Source organism: Heptranchias perlo, chromosome 4 (assembly GCF_035084215.1).
Source record: "Heptranchias perlo isolate sHepPer1 chromosome 4, sHepPer1.hap1, whole genome shotgun sequence".
NCBI classification, from domain to species: domain Eukaryota; kingdom Metazoa; phylum Chordata; class Chondrichthyes; order Hexanchiformes; family Hexanchidae; genus Heptranchias; species Heptranchias perlo.
In genome coordinates, this window is record NC_090328.1 from 47321846 (window position 1) to 47343301 (window position 21456).

A 21456-nucleotide genomic window follows, 5' to 3' on the forward strand; every position below is an offset into this window, starting at 1 on the left:
TAAATCTCTTCTGCACCCTCTCTAAGACCTTCAGATCTTTCCTAAAGTGTCTTTCCTAAGGAGATTAATGAAAGCATCAGATTCAAGTTTTGTTGGGTGATAAATAATTTGTTCCCTATACTTCAAAACAAGATGGCAAAAATTCAAAAACTTTGACTAATAAATATAGAACATTGCTGTAAATATTGTGTAACTAGACTCAGTGCATGTTTTCCACTTTTACCTGACTCCTATTTTGATCAAATTATCTCTGACAATCCATTGTTCACTAAGTTAAAATGACCCATTTTGTGCACAGATATTTAGAATTGCTTTCACTAGCCTGTTTAGAAATAATTTTCAACTTGCAACACAGAGACACGAATGTTATTGTGCTGGTGCTAATGTACTTGTGCAGCTGGTGTGTGCAGCAATCATTTTGCTTCTCTGATATCAGCAATTCTAAATTAGTTTTGATACTATACAGGTGAGTGGGGACAAACCACTAATAGGGAGGGAAACTGCCCTAATTTGTACTGGTAAAATTATTATATGTACCAATGATGCCTTTAATTAGGAGTAACACTGATTCAGATCTTTTTTACAGCTGTCATTTTGCAGAGGGTTAAGACTGTATAAAATCAAGGGATAATGTTCAAAGCCAGCAGCTTACGAGCAAAATAGATATTAAATATACTCGAGATATACTTGTTCAAAGCTATTAACTGGTCAGCTATATAAGGAACCTAACTGTAAAGTAACCTCATCGGTCATTCTCCTATATAAACCTATAAGTTGAGGCTGAGCTACTGATACCTTTAAACTATGTTTGTATCTTCAATATTTTTAAACTGTCAGTTAGTATCTACTCAAGTACTTGGTGTACTCTTTAGTATTTAACCTTATGCTATTAATCATATTATCTTAGATGTGTTAATAAAATTGTGTTAGTTCACGGATTTATGTTTGACACCATATTCGATAACTTCAGCAAGAAGAGATTAACTACTTCAATCAGTAGTGTACTCTAGTCCCTGCTGTGGTAAATATGGTTTGTGTAACTATTAATATACTTTGGACTGGCTAATATAATACCCAGTTCAGAGGCAAACCAAGATTTTAAGCATCTAATAACCCTTAGACATGGGTGGTAAATCTCCAGCCAGTTATCTGATGTGGAATTGAGGTAGAAGGCTTAAAGATTTATCTGATACCTTTTGATTACTATTCCTTACATGGTTTATCAGCCACATTGTTATTACATTTTCGAGTAATTAACATGTAATCATTTTTCTCTGGAAGAGGCTTTTGTGCGATGGTGTTGCAAAGTTAACTCATGGATCTCACATTTTCTGCAGTTGTGCTGGTTAGTGCAAGCATTCTGGTGCTGAAAACAAACAGCTTGGCCTTGTTGTGCCTGGCACATTACTGTGTAATTATCACACTGCAGGCTTTTGGAACGTGAAATGAATAGGGACATGATCAAGCTACAAGATTTCCCACTTGTCTTTTTCAGTGAGCAGAAGTCTATATAGACAACCAAACTTGCCTTTTACCAGCTTCAACCTGTAGCCCCTTGCAATTTAATTTAAAATAATTTTCCAGATTTGCCTTGTCCACACTATTTACTATCTTCAATGCCATGTTACATCACCTCTCAGATGCCTGCTTTCAAGACTGAAGAGCACACATTTCTTTCATCTTTCCTCATAACTCAGACCTCTAAGGCTGGAGATTTGCCTTGCGGTTTTTCTTTGCAGTGCTTCCAACACTTGAATGTTACCCTTGTGTCTCAGTGACCATATATGGACACAGCAGTCAAGGTATAGTCTGAATAGAGCACTGTACAGTTTGATCATGACTTCCTCTGACTTGTTTTCTACTGTTTTGGCTGTATGGTTCAACATTGTATTGGTTTTGTTGATTGCTGCTCTGCATTGGCTGGAAATGTTGAGTGTCAGGTCTAGTAAGACTTCAAAGTCTTTTTCAATTTTATCTTTTGCTATTTTAACACCATTCACGGAGTACTTGTGTTGCCTATTTTTCCCTTCCATCAGCAGTACATTCTTTATTCACATCTTTATTAATTCCATCTTCTATTGTTCTACCTACTTAAATATTGACTTGGAGTTTCCTCAGAGTTCCTCAATTTTAAATCTAAATCTAACATAATCCACCACACTTCCAGTGAATCATCTCAGGCTGATCTTGTGCACCTCGGTGGCAGGAAGCATCTGGGGCCAGCTCAACTGCCTACCCTTTTGGCGAGAGGATGATGCAGGTCATGGAGAAATGTAAATTTAAGAGGGGAAACATAACTTTTGAAATAAGTGGTGGAGGTAGGCAGGGCTAACCTTGGGGCCAAGCAAGCCGTGCAATTACATGGGGACAAAATGGATCCAATGAAAGGACACTAATGCTCCATGGGGCATGCTGATAGCAGTACAGCACCTAGCTCAATCAGGAGGGTTATTTAATTTGTCTGCTGGCTCATTGTCATCTTATTAAGCAGGCGTCTTTTATATTGTTTTTTTAAAAAAACTATTTGCCTCCGGTAAAGGAAAGAGAACCACTGGCACTCAGTTCCAGCAGCAGAAGTTAGCGGCAATCTGTTCCGGGTGGGAGTCTTCAGGTCATGGGCAAACTTTAGGGGCTTTTTCCAGGGACAGACTTTTACTTTAGCACTGCTGATACTGAGCTACTTGTGAGTGTTGGGCCTGTCCCTGGGATCCTATAGAATGAAAGGGCAAGGAAGAAATGCAATCAAGTTGGTGAGAGGTCACGAGCGAGCGAGACAGGCGCCGAGCTTGCGCCACGCACACACACACGCACGCAGCGAGCGCCACGCACGCAGCGAGCGCCACGCACGCAGCGAGCGCCACGCACGCAGCGAGCGCCACGCACGCAGCGAGCGCCACGCACGCAGCGAGCGCCACGCACAGAGCACGCGAGCGCCACGCACAGAGCACGCGAGCGCCACGCACAGAGCACGCGAGCGCCACGCACAGAGCACGCGAGCGCCACGCACAGAGCACAAGCACCACACACAGAGCACAAGCGCGCGAGCGCCACACACAGAGCACAAGCGCGCGACTGACAGAGATAGAGAGAGAGACACACACACAGTGGGAGAGAGACACAGAGAGAGAGAGAGAGACAGATACACACACAGGTCAAGACACAGATCAAGACAGACAGAGAGATCAAGAGAGAGAAAATGAAAAGGAGTACAATCCCTCGCTCCGAGGTCAGGGTACAATCCTTTCACCCTGGGATCAGGGAACAGATCCCGCTCTCCTCGGGTAAAGGGGGTGAGTTGAGACAGTAAGAGAAAGTATATGAGAGAGTGCAAGAGAATAATGATTGAGTGCATTTCCTTGAGTGTGAGTGAATATGAGCAAGTGAGAGTGAGGAGTGTGAAAGTGAGATTAAGTGTGAAACTGGGTGAGAGTGAATAAGAGTAAAATGGGTGAGTTACTGAGTGAGAGAGGGAGTGAGTCAGTGAGAGTGAGTGCAAGTCAGTGAGTGATAATAAGGGAAGTAATATAAGGGATACACAGCAGCCTGCAGCAGGCTCTGACCTCAGAACTCACTCTCCTGCAGTCATGGCTGACATGGGAGAAGGAGAAAATGAAATTCATTTCTTACGAACTGCAAGTACCACACGACTGCTCGGATATTTTATAAGACTTCACTGCAGCTAAAGCACAAAAAGTTAGTCTCAGAGTCGTCTTTTGGCTCATATACTGAAATAACATTAGCATTCCAAGACCTTTGGAATCATTCAATGTCATTTACTCTTTTGTTATCAATCGCTTATCATTAAATATTTTCATACGACCTATTACGAACATGCTTTTTCACAATCGTATGTGTGTGCATTTGACATCAGATTAAGTAGGTAGTATTTAGTATCATAGTGTAGTAAAACATAGGGGCCCCAAACAGGATGTTTGCACAGGCCCCCCACAAGGCAAACACCACCCCTAGAAGTAGGAAAGACTGGTTTTATTACAACTTGCATCAGGATTTTGAAGATGAAAATTCAGGACAATCCAAAAAAATCACTGACAATTTTAGATCAGAATATAATGAGCATGATCTGAATGGTCATCAATAATATGGACTGAAATAATGCAGGTGATACCAAATTTAACAAGATGTATGAGGAAATCAATATGCAAGAAAGAAGTCAATGCAAATGTGTTAATGTAAATGCATTAGTCCAGTGTGGAAGTGTTAGTGTAAGGTTGTTAGAATAGCAATGTGTGCGCATTATCTGAAATTCTCCATCTTGGCAACATCGAAAAGGTGACATCTGATTTCTAAAATCACTGCAGTAGTTTGGCAAAATTCAAGAAGCTTAAGCACAACTATGGGGTGTATCAATCAGCAAGACTGTGGTCAAAATGTATCACTTAACAATTTGTAATGTGTTTTAAAGCGATGTTGATTTGTTCTGACACACATGCCTATGTCTGATACAATATTGTCTTTGAGACACAGCAACAACATTGTATCACTGGTAACAAATAATGAAACTTGACATTGATATGGACCTCACTAACAGCTGCTACTGGGATAATGATGAACCCAATCTAAACTGCATTAACATATAGTATGTACATTTTTACGGCAAATTATAGAATGATATAGCACAGTAGGAGGCCATACGGCCCATTGTGCTTGTGCCAGCTCTTTAAAAGAGCTATCCAACTAGTCCCAGTCCCCTGCCCTTTCCCATAGCCCTGCAAATCCATCCCCCCACCCCCACAAAATATTTGTCCAATTCCCTTTTGAAAGTTATTATTGAATCTGCTTCCATCACCCTTTCAGGCAATGGGTTTCAGATCATACCTCGCTGCGTAAAAAACTTCTCCTCATCTGGTTCTTTTTCCAGTTACCTTAAATCTGTGTCCTCTGGTTACCGACCCTTCTGCCACTGGAAACAATTGCTCCTTATGATTTTGAACACCTATTAAATCTCTCTTTAACCTTCTCTGCTCGAAAGAGAACAACCCCAGCTTCTATAGTCTCTTCATGTTACTGAAGTCCCTGGTCCCATTTCAGTAAATCTCCTCTGCACCCTCTCTAAGGCCTTGCCATCCTTCCTAAGGTGCGGTGCCCAGAATTGGCCACAATACTCCAGCTGGGGCCTAACCAGTGATTTATAAAGGTTCAGCATAATTTGCTTGCTTTTGTACTCTATGCATATTTATAAAGTTCAGGATCCCATATGCTTTTTTAAAACAGCCTTCTCAACTTGTCCTGCCACCTTTAACAATTTGTGTATGTGAACCCCCAGGTTTGTCTGTTCCTACACCCCCTTTACAATTGTACCATGTTGTTTATATTGCCTCACCTCATTCCTCCTAGCAAATGCTTCACTTCGTACTTCTGTGTTAAATTGCATCTGTCATGTGTCTGTCCATTTCACCAGTCTGTCTTACTATCCTCCTCACTATTTACTACATTTCCAAGTTTCATGTCATCTGCAAACTTTGAAATTATGACCTGGACTTCGGTATACAGGGTATTAATATACATGAAAAAGAGCAGTGGTCCCAATACCAACCCTTGGGGGACACTGCTGTATACTTCACTCCAGTCTGAAAAACAACCATTCACCACTACTCTCTGCTTTCTGTCCCTTAACCAATTTTGTATCCACACTGCCACTGTCCCTTTAATCCCATGGGCTTTAATTTTACTAACAAGTCTTTTAGTCTCTCTGTGCTACACTGCATACACTGGTATAAGGGATCAATTGTCAGACCCATGCCCATATGATTCTGTAGCTGTTCTATTATAAGGTATCTTTGCAATGTTCCCTCCCTTCTTGTGTGGAATTGGTTGGCTTCCAGTGTGTACAACCCAAATCCATGGCTCAGATCAGGACTACGCTATGTGAGAAAATTGTGGGACCAAAATTGCATCTTACAACTTGGTAGAATCATAGAAAAGTTATAGAACGGAAGGAGGCCATTCGGCCCATTGAGTCTGTGCTGGCTGTATGCAAGAGCAATCCAGCTAGTCCCACTCCCCCGCCCTATCTCCATAGCCCTGCAATTATTTTCCTTTCAAGTACTTATCCAGTTCCCTTTTGAAGGCCATGATTTAATCTGCCTCCACCACCCCCTCGGGCAGTGCATTCCAGATCCTAACCACTCGCTGTGTAAAACAGTTTTTCCTCATGTCACCTTTGGTTCGTTTGCCAATCACCTTAGATCTATGCCCTCTGGTTCTCGGCCCTTCCACCAGTTTCTCTCTATCTTCTCTGTCTAGACCTTCAAAGATTTGTGCACATATACCACCAGATTTCCCTGTACCCCTTTTAGAGTTGTGCCCTCTAATTTATATTGCCTCTCCTCGTTCTTCCTACGAAATGTATCACTTTGCATTTTTCTGCTTTAAATTTCATCTGCCACGTGTCCGCCCATGCCACCAGCCTTTTTATATCCTCTTGAAGTCTATCACTATCCTCCTCACTGTTTACTACCCTTCCAAGTTTTGTGTCATCTACAAATTTTGAAATTGTGCCCTGTACACCCAAGTCCAAGTCATTAATATATATCAAGAAAAGCAGTGGTCCCAGCACCGACCCCTGGAGAACATCACTGTACACCTCCCTCCAGTCCGAAAAACAACCTTTCACCACTACTCTCTGTTTCCTGTCACTTAGCCAATTCTGTATCTATGTTGCTACTGCCCCCTTTATTCCATGGGCCGCAATGTTGGTGATAAGCCTACCGTGTGGCACTTTATCAAACGCCTCTTGAAAGTCCATATACACCACCTCAACTGCATTGCCCTCTTCGACCCTCTCTGTTACCTCATCAAAAAACTCCATCAGGTTAGTTAAACACTATTTGCCTTTAACAAATCCGTGCTGGCTTTCCCTAATCAATCCACACTCATCCAAGTGACTGTATAATCTGGGACAGAATTTTGTTTCTAGAAGTTTCCCCAGCACTGAGGTCAAACTGACGGGCCTATAGTTACTGGGTTTATCCTTACACCCTTTTTTGAACAAAGGTGTAACATTTGCAATTCTCCAGTCCTCTGGCACCACCCCCGTATCTACGGATTTTGGAAGATTATGGGCAGTACCTCCGCAATTTCCACCCTTACTTCCCTCAGCAACCTCGGATGCATCCCATCTGGACCGGGTGACTTATCTACTTTAAATACAGCCAGTCATTGTAGTACCTCTTCTTTATCAATTTTTAGCCCATTCAGTATCTCAACTATATCTTCCTTTACTGGTAGCATCTTCTTCCTTGCAAAAGACAGATGCAAAGTATTCATTTAGTTCCTCAGCCATCCCCTCTCCTCCATGAGTAGATCTCCTTTATGATCCCTAATCGGCTCCACCCCTCCTTTTACTACCCGTTTACTGTTTACATGCTAGAAGACTTTTGGATTCCCTTTTATGTTGGCTGCCAGTCTATTCTCATACTCTCTCTTTGCCCCTCTTATTTTCTTTTTCACTTCCCCTTTGAACTTTCTATATTCTGCTGGTTCTCACTTGTGTTATCAACCTGTCATCTGTCATACGTCCCTTTTTTCTGTTTCATCTTACACTGTTGAATTACAGTTTTACCTACCAATTCTTTGATTCCAATTTACCCAGGCCAGATCTGTTCTTATCCCATTGAAATTGGCCCTCCTCCAACAGTGCAATGTACTGGCCCACTGAAATGTGTGTGTTTGTGGACATCACTTAAGCACAGTATCAGAAATAGTTGCTCTGTATGGTTGAAGTGTGCGCCAACACTCCTGGTTTAGATTCATGCATGAAGTTTAGCACTTGACGAGGCATCAGGGAGTTTTTGGTGCCTGTGGATCTAAACCTTTTCATGAGTCAGAGCCTTTATGAGATAAGGGAGACATCTATAAAAGGGGAGAGGGAGAAAACAAAACATTAACCATCAGTAACAGTATATCTGGATGCAGATATTGAGGGTGCTTTAATCAGTACTGTGCTAGTCTCCTTTGGATGCCTGGGAAGCCACTGTAGCAAAGAATTTGGCTGCAGTGACTTCAGGCAGAGTTGTAGGAATTATTCAGACTCCCTCCCAAATGTGGAGAAAGTATTTGGCGTAGATTTGCGATTGCCTTCTTGTGAGCCTGAACCTCCTTATTTACTCAGGTAATGCTATATAGCACATCCTATACAGCATCTCAGCCAGGTAATATAGCCCTCTCACCTAATAACTGTTCTCCTGTGTGGCTGCAACTACCTTTCCTTTCTCCTCAGGCACAATAATGGTTCCTGTTTCCACGAAAGGATATTGTGCAAGAGGCTCATAACATGGCCTTGTCCACGCCTGCCATGATAATAACAACTGCAGTGATAAGAACTCATTGTGCTGGTGGTACAAGGAAAATTTCTGACTAACTAAAGCAATGCAACCTCTGCTCTATCTACAAAATTAAAAGTTTTGCATCTCACATCCATGCATAGCATCACATTTCTCAGAGGTATCACATGTGACAGTCTGGGCTCAGAGGTGCCACTCCTGAGGGCATCATATTTCCAAAGCATCACTCATCCATAAAGAAAAATCATTCCTGGCCTAATATTAAGCCACCAAAAATCAAATTGACTAAATATGAAATCAACCAAAAGTAGCAAAAGACACCAATGAGGAACAAATGTCCAGCCAAAAACCAAGCAATCAAATCCCTCATTGTTTTACCAAAGCTACCATTCACAAACCAGCAAGTACCACAGAACTGACCAATCAACTCATGGCCATTTTGATTCCCAATCTAGCCAACTATAAAAACCTAAAAATGTACAATGTATATTATAAGAAACACATGAAATCAGAAATAATTAAATAAGGTTCTTTCAACTTACCCATAAAATTGTCCATCTTCTGTTGAAATCAGTCACAAAAGTTTTAACCCTGTAGACCTCCCATCTGTCATGTACCTGAGGCTTCAGTTGTCCCCTCTTCTGCAACTTCTACACTTTCCCAGGGGGAATCTACCCTGATATTTCCTGGGGTTAACATGTGCACAAGTTCTGTGCATGACTCCCAGCATCCCTTCTCCTCAGGCAATATCAAGGCATTGTCAGGTGGATATAAGCAGCTCGGAAACACAGGACACTTTGCTCTACGGGCTGTTCCCCAGGACACTTATAATGATCTAAATTGAAGTACTTAGATCACAAGCAGTACTACAACATAAAATCTTCACTTGAAAATGTGAATACGCTGACAATTTAAAAGGTATTTTTTTCTAATGAAAAGAAAAATTATGCATTTATATCACACCTTTCAGATGTCCCAAAGTGCTTCACGGCCAATGAATGACTTTTGAAGCATATCACTATTGTTATGTCAGCAAACATGGCAGCAATTTGTGCACAGCAAGGAAATTAGATAAATGACCAGTTAATTTATTTTGATAGTGTTCGTTAACTATGCTCAGGTCATTCTGTTCTTCAAATAGCACCGGGGGATCTTTTATATCCACCTTTTTTAAAATTTCAAAATATACTTTATTTCATGAAATTTAAAGATACACGCAGTTCGAATATAGGGCACAAAATGCAGCACTGCAGTTCAAAGCAATACAGTACAGATCGTATACACCATGATGGCATTGTTACAATTTTTAAAAACATAGTCCATATTTTCTAATACATTCTGTACAATACAAGGTGGGGTGGCTTTATACGGTGGCCTTTCCCCATAGGGCCTTTGCGTAGGTCGCACCTTGCTTCATTGCATCCCGCAGCATATACTCCTGGACCCTGGAGTGTGTCAGTTGGCAACACTCGGTTGTGGACAGCTCCTTCAGCTGGAAGACCAGCAGGTTTCGGGCAGACCAAAGGGCCTCCTTCACTGAGTTGATGGTCTCCCAGCTGCAGGTGATATCTGTCTCGGTATGTGTCCTGGGGAACAGCCCATAGAGCGAAGTGTCCTGTGTTGCCGAGCTGCTTATATCCACCTGAACCAGCAGGCAGAACCTCAGTTTAGGCTTTAACCAAAAGTCAGGCCCTATGGCAATGCAGCACCTCCTCAGTAATGCACTTAATTATCAACCTAGGTTAGTTATGTGCTCAGGTCTTCGAAAGAGGCTTCAACCCACAAACTACTGACTCAGGCAGAGGCAAATGTGTTACTACTGAACCAAGCTGAAACATGAGTAGGGATAGTAAGTGATGCCTAAAATACTCTCTTCCAATCAATTTAAAAGGACAGACAACTATCTATATTAACTTAAAATGAGTGAATAGAATAAATTGTTCGGAAATGATTTGGGATTTTCAGTTTCTATTCATTTTTCAAGTACCAGTTAAGCGGCATTTTGAAAATAAACCACACGAGCCCATCCAGATCCGGGTTTCTGTGGTTTCCCTCTTGCAGGCAGCTGGATGTAAGGGTCTGACAACGCAATCGATTAGCATAATAATTATAAATAAAACATTAAAGAGTTAATTTTATCATTTTTTTTCCTTGTTTCCCAAGCATGTTCTTTTCCCGCAGATACAGATACTGCACCTTTTGCACCGATGTTCTGATTCCCGCTGCTCCCTCCGGTGGGGATATTTCCAATTTCCGAGTAAGCCGGGGCTGTTGGTTAATTTCTCACCTTCTGTCCTGAGCTTGTTAATATCTCGTCAGTCTCCAATCTTCCCCACAGAGAATTAAAGCAATTCTTTAAAACCGTCCATTTAAAAAAATATATATATTTCATTCATTTGTGGGTGAAACAAAATAGTTTCACTTAATGAAAGAAATGTGTATCCGGGTGATGAGGGGCCGAAAGTGAAAGTGTTCTTGGCACCATGCAGCTCGCTCGGTAAAAGCGAACGGCGGGTCGGTGAAGTTAATGGGCCTGAACTGAACTGCGACCCTGTCTGGTACAAGGAATCGTAAGCGAAGTAGGAATTAGTATTGTGTGGAGTGGAGTGTTTGAATCTTAATCATTACAGTTTGAAGGTGTACCGGCTATAATTCCCCTACCTGGTCCCTTTGGTTGGGGACAGTGTACATAAAAAATAGACACTAAATCATGCAGGTTGTCTACCATAACTTCGGGTCTTAATACAGATTTGAATCTAATTAATCGATATATTGATGACATTTCTCATTCGAGGGTCGGTAATAGTCTATTGTTCAACATAATTTTTTTATATAAAGGTTAGTGAGGGGCAAGTTTTTTCCCCCTTTTTTTCTGTTAGTAATTTGTGTAGTTACTTTTTATATGAAGATTTTTTTGCATGTTTAGGCTCCCTTTTATGAGAAGGGGGGGTTAGGGTGTAACTTTATTTTTTAAAGAAACAAATCTAAAAACCAAATAAACAACAGAGTCAAATAATAATTTTATTATAATGATCAAGGATGCACACTAGTCCCGGCGGTGCCCACCGGTTGCAAAAGCCTCAAGCATACCAGTGGACACCGCGTGCACCCTCTCCAGGGCCACCCGGGCCCAGGAAATTCCTTGGAAGAGAGGCAGACAGACAGAGCGACCACCCCCACGGGCCGCGTCTAGCCTGGACCTGTAGATGGCCACTTTGGACAGGCCCAGGAGCAGACCCACGAGGACGTCCTCCGACAATTAATCAATATATTGATGAGATTTCTCATTAGAGGGTCGGTAATAGTCTATTTTTCAACATAATTGTTGAGGGGGTTCATGCTGTTTAGCACGTGAAAGTTCGGGGGTCACTTATCCGGAATTTGAGACTTCAGGTGCTTCCGTGCTTAGATTGGGTTCCACTTTACTTTCTCCTTAAAAAATTAAGCTGCTCAGTAATGTTTGGTTGAAATGCTTGACCACATCTTGGTTGTAAAGTAGGGACAAATAACGATGCAAAGAGCCTTCAGTTCAATTAATACAGTTTTTGCTGGAGAGGGTTAATTTACAGCTGAATACGTAATTAAGGTGTAGAGTGCTCATAATGTACCAGGACTGCCATAACTTTGTAGTGCAGATGAGTCTGTTCTTTCTAATCAAAATCCCTCTTACAAGATGTTAGAGCATTTGAGCCTTTTTTTTGAAGGACCAATAAGGGTGACACTGGGTTACCCCAGGGTCACCAAACAAAAATCATCACAACAAGGCACCACTAATATTGGATGGTCCAATCAAACTAAAAAGATGCCAACATAAGCACCAAGTGCCACCAAAAACAAAGGGATACCTTCCCAACTAAATCAGGATGTTATTATTGTCTACAAGGCACTCCAAACCCTGCAGGGCTCACTGGTCATGGAAGGCATTAAGCGTATCGGTGGACATTTAATTCTCCCTCTTCAGGGCCACCCGGACATGGACAAAATTGTGGAAGAGAGGCAGGCAGCCAGTCCTGGATCGACAAATTTCTGTTTTAGCCAGGCCCAGGAGAGGATTCTCCGACTTACCCACCCCTCCCCTCCCTCCACACTGGGCAGCCAAAGATTAGCAGAGTGGGGCTAAAATGTAGCCAGAAGTTGAGGAGCAGCCCCTTCAGGTAACTATACAGGGGCTGCAACCTCTCGCACTTCAGGTAGATATGGGCTGCGGACTCTTCTAGGCCGCAAAAATCACCGCACATTAGAGTATTTGAGAGGTATGGTGATAAACAGTTTTACTGCTAAATCTCAAGTGGCAACCCAATTCAGCTGTGGTGAACCCTACAACACTATGTACTTAGACTTTCCAAAAGGCGTTTGATAAATTTCCACACAAAAGGTTACTAGTGAAACTCAAAGCTGTGAAGACTCAGTGCAGTCCTCAGCTTTGGTAGCACTGGGAGAATGGTCCTCAGTTTTGGTTGGGGATCCCTGGACTGCCGGTCCTGGGTTTTGGCAGCACTTGAGGTTTGGCAAACTGTGATGTGGCACACAGGTGGATTCCTAGTATCTGTCAGTGCTAAAAAGAGAGAGCAGCATAGGCCTGACAGTGGGGGTGGGGGTTTGTGATCCCAATTCTGGCAGTGCTGGTTAATCAATTTACACAAGATCTCTGTAAATATTGAATTCAGTATTTTGTGATTGCTTCCTGAATGTCTGCCTATCTGTCGCCCACACACACAGCTGTCACTAATTTGAATCTTTACATTTTCTAATTATCAACAAAACACAAGTGCTGCTACTCAGAGCCATTAGTTTGAGAAGCATTCTAAGCTCAATTTATTTGTTCTTTATTTTGGTGAAAAAAAGAACTCAAATTAAGATGACGAAGGTCTCTGTCTGTCTGTCTCTCTCTTTCAGCTTGTCATGCTTTCTGAAGTAAAAGAAATGAATATCTTTTGTCTAATAGTTTAGTTGTAAACCTATTCAAATTCATCAACCCGTTTGTGTTCAAATCATTTTCAAAATCACACAAACTGAAATATTGCTATATGTAGAGACACAATTTGACTTTTCTTTTGAGAAAAATATAGAATGTTTTTAACTTGAGCATAAACAAAGTTACAGCAGGTTTTAAGCAGTATGGTCTGCCATATTTGAATTCTCTACCCATTTCTGTTTCCCTGTGTCTCTCGCTTATACAGACTATGGTTTTAAAAAAAGCCCAATAGAAATTTTTCCTGTAACTTTAAGTAATTTTGAAAAACAACCAAGTAAGTACCGCTGAAAGCTAAAGAGAAACATTAGAGTATTTGAGCTAACTAAATGCTACTGATATATCTTGGAAAACTGTGTATCTGTTATTTGGATGAGACATTAAACCAAGACCCCATCTGCCCCTTCAGGTGAATGTAAAAGATCCCATGGCACTACTTTTGAAGAAGAGCAGAGAAGTTCTCCTTAGTCCCCTGGCCAATATTTATCCCTCAACCAATATCACGAGAACAGATTATCTGGTCATTGTCTCATTGCTATTTGTGGGACCTTGTTGTGCGCACATTGGCTTCCACATTTTCTATATTACAACAGTGACTACACTTGAAAGGTATTTCATTGGCTGTGAAGCACGTTGGGACATCCTAAGGTAGTGAAAGCTGCTATATAGATGCATGATATTTCTTTCTTTCTTCTATATTGCACTTGCTCAGACTGCAAGATTAGCCTTCAACTACCTTCATCACCACTTTGGGTAAAATTATCCAAGTCCAAACCAAATCTTTTGGGAAAGACTGAGGCCTTCAAGTAGTAACTTTAATGAACGTATTAAAAGACACAAAATATAATGTTATTGTGATTTATATAATTTTGGTGTTTTTATTTTGTTTAAACCCTTATTTTGGACATTTAACTACTGAAGGAAAAAAAATGTTTTGAGTAATTTGATTAGTTCACCACTTTTTTGATCCTTTCCTTACCTTTTTTAATTAGTAAATTCTCTTGACTGACTGGGCTTTCAGGATTGATTCTTTTCATAAGTTCTTCGTAGTTTCCCAATGGTAGTTTTCCAGTACTCTCCTTGTTTTTGAATTGTATGTTCTGCACCTCTTCAGTTCTGAAATGCTGCTCTGTAAAGACAGTGCTGTATCAACAGAAATTAAGTATGAAAAATCGGAAGTGCATGCCAGATGCAAGACTTTTAACATATAGATAGCTACAGCAGCTGAAAATCTTCTGTCGGGTCAATTTGTGGGAAAATACATTCTGTACAAAGTCAGGCAGGTTTTATAAAGTGAATAATACTGTTCTGTTTTCAGGCTTAAAAAGTAGAGAAGGAATCCCTGGATCCATTGCATTTATTTATTCAGTGGGTAAATCCGACCGACTAATGTGCAAACGACATGTCACTGGGTACCAAACAAGGTCACTCATTATCTACAAAATCAGGAGCACCCATTGGATAAATATTAGATTCACTGATTTCCTCAATATGTTTTCTATCCATATTGTGGGATACAAACAGAAATAAATACAAAAATACAACTTGGAATTCAGAATGATTTATTTCTTATTGAGAGATCTAGTTGAAGTTGTGTTGTGCAGTAAATCATTGGGGTTGAAATGAATATCAGAGAAAGCAGCATAAATCAGGAAACAGTGGTAAAGTAATGTCAGGATTAGGTTCTAAATGCCTGAATATTGTATGAGGAAAGAAGGACTGAGAGAGGTAAGGAATAATAAAATGGAGGAAATTTCCTGCAATTAGGTTGTTGCAGTGCATGGTAATGTCATGACACAAAGAAGACGCATATTTTCTAAAGAAAAAAAGCCATTGGTTCTATCACTTCTGCAGCTGTAACTGCAGGGGTTACGTTAATAGATTAGTTCTGATTTCTGATACACTGGTTGCAGTATGGTTGGTTGCTAGGACAACATTTGTTGTTTAGCACAGGATTTGAACATTCAGCGATGCAGCTCTATTCTGTAGTTGGATGGTCATAATATCAAAACCAATGTCCTACAAAGCTTTTAGGACAATCATTCTTGCAACTATGTAAAATGTACTTTACTGCAAACTGTGCAGGATTTACTACATTTTCTGATTCTCTGGCAGTAATCTATTAATATGGATTAGATAATTTACAGAATGTATTACTACTAGTTCAAGTTATTGACATTTCATTATTACTAACATTTTCTACTTTTAGATTCCCTCACACTTTGGAGAATGCTGTTGAAGCAGAAGATGCTGTTCTTGGCTGTTGGAATATTGTTTCAGGTCATCCTGTGTTCTAGTAACCATGATAATAGAGATTTTCCTTCAGCTTCTAATGGTCAGAAATTTCCTTGGAACAAGATGAGGCTACCTGATAGGATCACGCCAGTCCAGTATGCCCTTCTGATACACCCAAATTTGACCACTCTGAACTTCACCGGATTAGCCAGAATTCAGGTTTTTGTCAGTCAAGAAACCAGCTCCATCATCCTCCATAGCAAGCATCTGGAAATCACCAAGGCAACTATTGCATTAACAAAAGATGGGGTCACCCACCCGGAAAGTAATTTGTACATTTTGGAATACCCACCACATGAGCAAATAGCATTAGAGACCGCCGAACCTCTGGGTATTGGAAAGAAGTACATTATTAACATCTACTATACAGCCAAACTGTCTGATGGTTTTGATGGCTTTTATAAAAGTAGTTATCGAACACCGGATGGTAAAACAAGGTAAGCTATTAATAAATTTCAATATTCCTCTAAGAACCATACTGTGCCACATAATTCCAGAAGAACTTTATGTGTGATCTTGTATTTATTTAACCACCTAAAATTCATGTACATTTTCAGTGTATAGATTACATGAAGATTTTTGTGAATATTTTGCTCTCCTATCGAAATTATTAGAAAAAGTGGAAACCAAAAATGTTGATTAATCAGCTTTACCAGCACATACCCAAAACTTTTATTGGTAAATATCATGAGACATTAAACCAAGAACAAAGGAGAAGGACTTCAAAGCTGGACCTGTGTACTGTAGGTTTAAAATTTGAACTTCAAATTTTGATTTGGAAAACCCAAATTTGAGAACATCTAAAGCCAAACTAAATTACAATTTAGATTTACCTAGATGCTGTACCTCAAAAACAGCCAATTCTGTTGGCATGGATATTTTCTTTAACAGTGTTTTTCATTTTAATGATCTAATTTATTCCTCTGAAAATCCAGTTGATTCATTATATAAAACTCAAGGAACTACCTCTGAAAGCTGACTTGATAGTTGAGTAATTTCAGAATGTCACTAAACGTGATAAAAAGCTTTCTTTCACTAAGGTCTTTCAACAAGGGGCACTGCCATCCATCTATATATTAATAGTAATATCTCACCTCAGTTACTCAGAAACATGTCATATTTTATTGAACACATGATTTCCTTTCATCATCCAGAGGGACCACTTTTGACATCACAGGAATTATTTTGTCTGCTAACCAACTGTAAATGCTAACTTATGTCAAAACTAAAAAAAAGTGCTTTGTCAAGCATTTTAGATATTACCAAAGCAGTATTTGTGGTTATTGATTTTAAAGTTTACAGTTGGTTATCTTTTTTTCTGATCTCATCAATGTGAGTGATAATAGTGCTAAGGAATGCAACACTATTCCATTTTGTATCCAACTTCAATAGCTTTTCTCATGATTTTTTTTGTGCGCTCAAAGTGACGGATTTTGGGGAATTAAATATTTTTCTTTATTTTGGAATTCACTGTAAAGCACTCCCAAGTTAGGTGCAGCACAGGCCAAAAACAGAGAAAGTCAGGCCCAACAATGTGCCTTAGCCATAACTTGAACAATTTTACTGCACAGTATACCACTTATTACATTATCCATCTGTAAGTTTGATTGCCAATATATGACAAATAAAAGGGAGATTTGTGTGTAAATTCATGCTGATCAGGAATTAAGTTCTGTCTGCCAGGATTCAATTCACTTAGAACCCTGGCAACTGTCAGAGAGAAGAGATATTAATGCATCAATCTGGGGTGGATTAGAAGTCACATCTGAGAGATACAAAGGCATTTTCATACTGCACCACTTTTCCACAATAGTTCTAGCATTTTGTCCAAGAATAGGTAGAGTACGGAAAATGTGCAATGTGGAACTCTCCCTACATTACTGCAACATTGAATCTCAGCCCAAACAGTCTCCCTATTGCACCAGGGAAGTACTTTCACTTCCCATCTCAGTTACTTTTGCCAAATTTATAGCAAATTATTTTTACACAAGGTATCAGTTGGTTGGGATTCTGTTGAGATGGTTCACTTATTTTAAAGCCATTAGAGAGAAGAAATTTTGATTCTATCTTTCTGAGCTGAATTCAGTCCCGGTCACACAGGAAGAAATATATTTTAGTTCACTGCAGCAATCCATCAGTCCCTACAAATGTTTTTATATCACAAGCAGTATAGTTGAGAACCATGTACTGAATAAATGGTCCATCTTTAGTAAATAAAAATCTTCCAGAAAATCAGCCTCTTTCCTAAAAACTCCATTCATCCTCGCTCATACATCACAAAAATAAAAAACAAAAAATGGCTAAAATGTATATCAGGGTAATCAGCATCAGAAAGAGAAATATGGGTAACATTTCTGAAGGAAACCCTTCATCAGAGTTGGCATTAACCAATCTTAATCTTTCAGACATTGACTAATCCAGTTATTAATTCAAACTAATAGATCCCTTGTGGCTTTTCCCACGGAAAGTCAGGACAAAGCAAATCTCCCTTGGAATATATTAATGATGGTATAGGTATGGGGATCGGCATCTAGTGGTGCTCCATCTAGTGATAAAAGTGTGCAGCTGCAGGCGTGACTGCGTGTCACAGAATGGTGATGTGCAAATAAGGAGTGCGCGATATACCTAGCAAATTTACCATATTATAGATCTACAGCATTCAGTTTTCATTTTCACTCCTACTGAAAGATAACAAAGATTCTGTTTACTGTGATAGTGGAAATTTATATTATTCTCTCCACATATTTGGATTCTCTGATCAGAGTTTTGAAGTATTTTGGTTATCGACAATGTTTTAGGAGGGTTTGTGGGGTGTTAGATTTTTTTTTACTTTTCTCATTTGTATTATATTTCTTTCTATAAATTATGTGGAATTTGAGGACTATTGGGTCTCATTTGAACTTACTAAGATTGGCTGCAATGAATATATTCTGATATGTAGACACACAGGTATCCACATTATGACTTCAGCTGATGACTTGAATGCAGCGTTCATTATTCAAATAGAATATGATTGAACGTGACATTTTAAATGACTTTCCCCTTGGTTCAAGAGGTGTCCAGGCATATGTTGGTTTCCACACGATTCCCGACTGTGTAAACAGTATATGTAAGTGTAGTGAAAAATATGCCTTTCAGTTTGTTTCACATTCATATAGTTTGAATTAATTTCTTTTATGAATTAATTTTATTTTGTAGAGTTCTTGCATCTACCCATTTTGAACCCACATCAGCACGTATGGCCTTTCCATGTTTTGATGAACCATCTTTTAAAGCCAACTTCTCAATCAAGATAATAAGAGAAAAGCAGCATATTGCACTGTCCAACATGCCCATGGTATGAAATATGCATTCTGTGATTTGACTGTCTTAATCCCACTATTTCTAATCATAAGATTTTCTTAGCCTCACCTGTAGTCAGCAAAATGGGACATTGTGTGAATGTGCTATGGTTTAATTACTAGGTAATCACTGAATGCAGATTTTAAAATTTTTTAGCAGCTAAATGACACCCTATTACTTGCAAAATACCAAGGGGCAAAATTTTGCGGGTGTTCCGTACTCTCCTGCTGTAACTGGTAAGTGAAGAGCAGAGACCCAGTTGCACCAGGTTCCAGCTGTATTTGGGAGTTTCATTTTTACCTTGTAATGGGTAGAACTTGCATCTGCCCTTTACCAAGACAAATAATGGCCAGGGGTGAAGCCAGAGGTAGGGACTCCTGAAGGTAGGAGTGTCTGCTCCTGAACCTGGAAGCGGACTCAGTATCAAAGTGGCGGTCGGTACATCGAGTAAGGCGTACTGACCTCCATAAGGGTATATGTGGAATTCACCAGTGGGGTCTAGGCCAGGCAATCTGCCTGGATCCAGGAAGAATTTTAATTGTTTTTAAAAACAATTTTGGCCAATCAACCCCCTTACCCAAGGGGTTGATAGGACCATTGCTGAGGTCGGGGAAGGGCCTGAGTAATACTCGCCCTTACGGGCAGGTGGGCAGACGCTGGAATTTGTGGCAGGCATTGGCAGGTGGGTGCCAGAAATGCACCTGCATTGGCTCTGGCACCCAGCTGGCCCACGCAAATGAGCTGCCCTCTCAATAACGTGCCCCCACAAATTCTGGCAAGATCAGCACTGGAGGGCATCATCAGGTGCAATCTCAGCATAACCACCAGGCACACGACTTAAGGAATTTCAGGATCCAGATATTCACTTCCAACTGGTACATCTAGCATGGCCATTTTGATTATAAGGTGCCTACAAATGTTCGACATAAGACCAGGAAGTACTACATTTGAAACATACCTTGGCATCTCTCCTGAAATTATTGATTATATTTTTTGTAGATTAAATCTTTCCCACTAGGAGGAGGACTTTTTGAAGACCACTTCGATGTGAGTGTAAGAATGAGCACATACTTGGTGGCCTTCATTATCTGTGATTTTAAATCTGTCAGTGCAATAACATCAACAGGAATTAAGGTAAGCTTTGTGTTGGTGCTAGCCCTTTATTGCCTAAAACATGCTGAATGTGGCTTCTCCAATTGCTGGCCTATCTGGTGAGGGACAGGCAGCTCCATATCGATGCTATCATTAAGTGATTCCAAACTTCCAAAATATTAAGTAAAAACGTCATTGGTTTAAAAAGTTAGAAAGAAAAAACTGCCTTTTTGAAATTTGAAGTTAATGCTGTTTTTGGATGTTTGTTTCTGTTGTTTACGTTGTAACCATCATCTATGTCATGACTGCTGACTATGTCTATATGTTTATTTTCTTCTTCCTCGTTGACTAAAAGGCCAATTTTAAACCTGCTTACCTGGCTGGAATGGTGTAGGCTGGTGGCTAAAATGGTGGCTGGGCCTTTACTGCTGCATTTCTGGCGCGTTTGCACCCACTACTATTTTAACTGCAGGGTTTCTGGTAACGTTGAGGCCACCTGCCATGGGCGGGCAGGGACCTTATTAGTATTTAAATGTCGAGGTCCAATGACATAATTCAGACCCCGACATGTTGTTAACTGCAGATCATATCCCAGTGCCAGAGCCGCCAGTAAAAGCTGATGGTAAGCAGGACCTGTTCTAGAAGAAGCCTAGGTAAGTTTAATTTTTTTTTAAATTTCACGTGTTGCACGTGGACTCAGGAGCAAGAGTGCACCTCTGGGTGCCAGAAGGAAACCTTGGGCCTCCTCTGCCCCCGGCTTCCCTCCCCTCTCCCCAACCGCAATCATCTCCAGCAACCCCTCCTCACCACTTACTTTATACCGGGAACCATTCCCTTGGGCCTCCTACCACGTGAATCCTGCCCCCACCTGCCATCCACTTCATCATTCCGGCCGGGTTCAGGCAGTAGTCCGTGTTGGAACATGGTTAAGAGGCCCAAGAGTTAAAATGGCACAGGCCTCACACCGGCGACATCATGGGCACTTCCTGCCCGCGCAGTCCTCTGTTTGCCGCACTCCCGTTCGGACTTAAAGTCCAGGCTTAAGTATTTAAACTTCTCTTTATTTTTCCTTTCTAATTGCTCATTTTCTTCATTTGTTATATTTTAATTTTTCATCAATCATGTTACACAAAACCTTTCTTCCCAATTTTCTCACTGATCGTATTCAACCAACAAATCTGTAAGATACAGCCACCATTAAAGTTCCCCGGTTCTCTATAAACCCCAACAATAAAATTTATAACATGATACATAAAAACAATCATCAAAAAAATTGCAAACTTACCCAGAAACTTAGCTCTAATAATTACCCCTCTCCACCACAAGCAACATGATGTAACATGTTGGACCTTTGAACATTCTAAATTCTGGGTACATCCTCCCTGTGGTAAACAAGTGGACAAAATTTGTATTAATTTTATCCATTGGCATTCCCAGAGCTACAATTCCCAG

General features: G+C 40.4%; 2 protein-coding genes across 4 annotated transcripts in view; one reads left to right on the forward strand and one right to left on the reverse strand.

The window, feature by feature from the left end:
- LOC137320900 (endoplasmic reticulum aminopeptidase 1-like) overlaps positions 1-10646 on the reverse strand; it is a 96908-nt gene extending 86262 nt beyond the window's left edge. The window contains exon 1 of the mRNA XM_067982878.1: positions 10500-10646. The gene's annotated coding sequence lies outside the window, so the exon portion shown is untranslated. The remainder of the gene's footprint in view (positions 1-10499) is intronic.
- Positions 10615-21456, forward strand: part of erap2 (endoplasmic reticulum aminopeptidase 2) — a 52539-nt gene continuing 41697 nt past the window's right edge. The window contains exons 1-4 of one of the 3 annotated variants that reach the window (XR_010962670.1): positions 10615-10882; positions 15485-16007; positions 18769-18907; positions 19912-20046. Coding sequence is in view for 2 of the 3 variants with exons in the window: in XM_067982880.1 (XP_067838981.1) it covers positions 15505-16007; positions 18769-18907; positions 19912-20046 (777 nt within the window). In the remaining variant the exon portion in view is untranslated. The remainder of the gene's footprint in view (positions 10883-15484; positions 16008-18768; positions 18908-19911; positions 20047-21456) is intronic. The other 2 variants (XM_067982880.1, XM_067982881.1) reach the window with 2 other exon arrangements.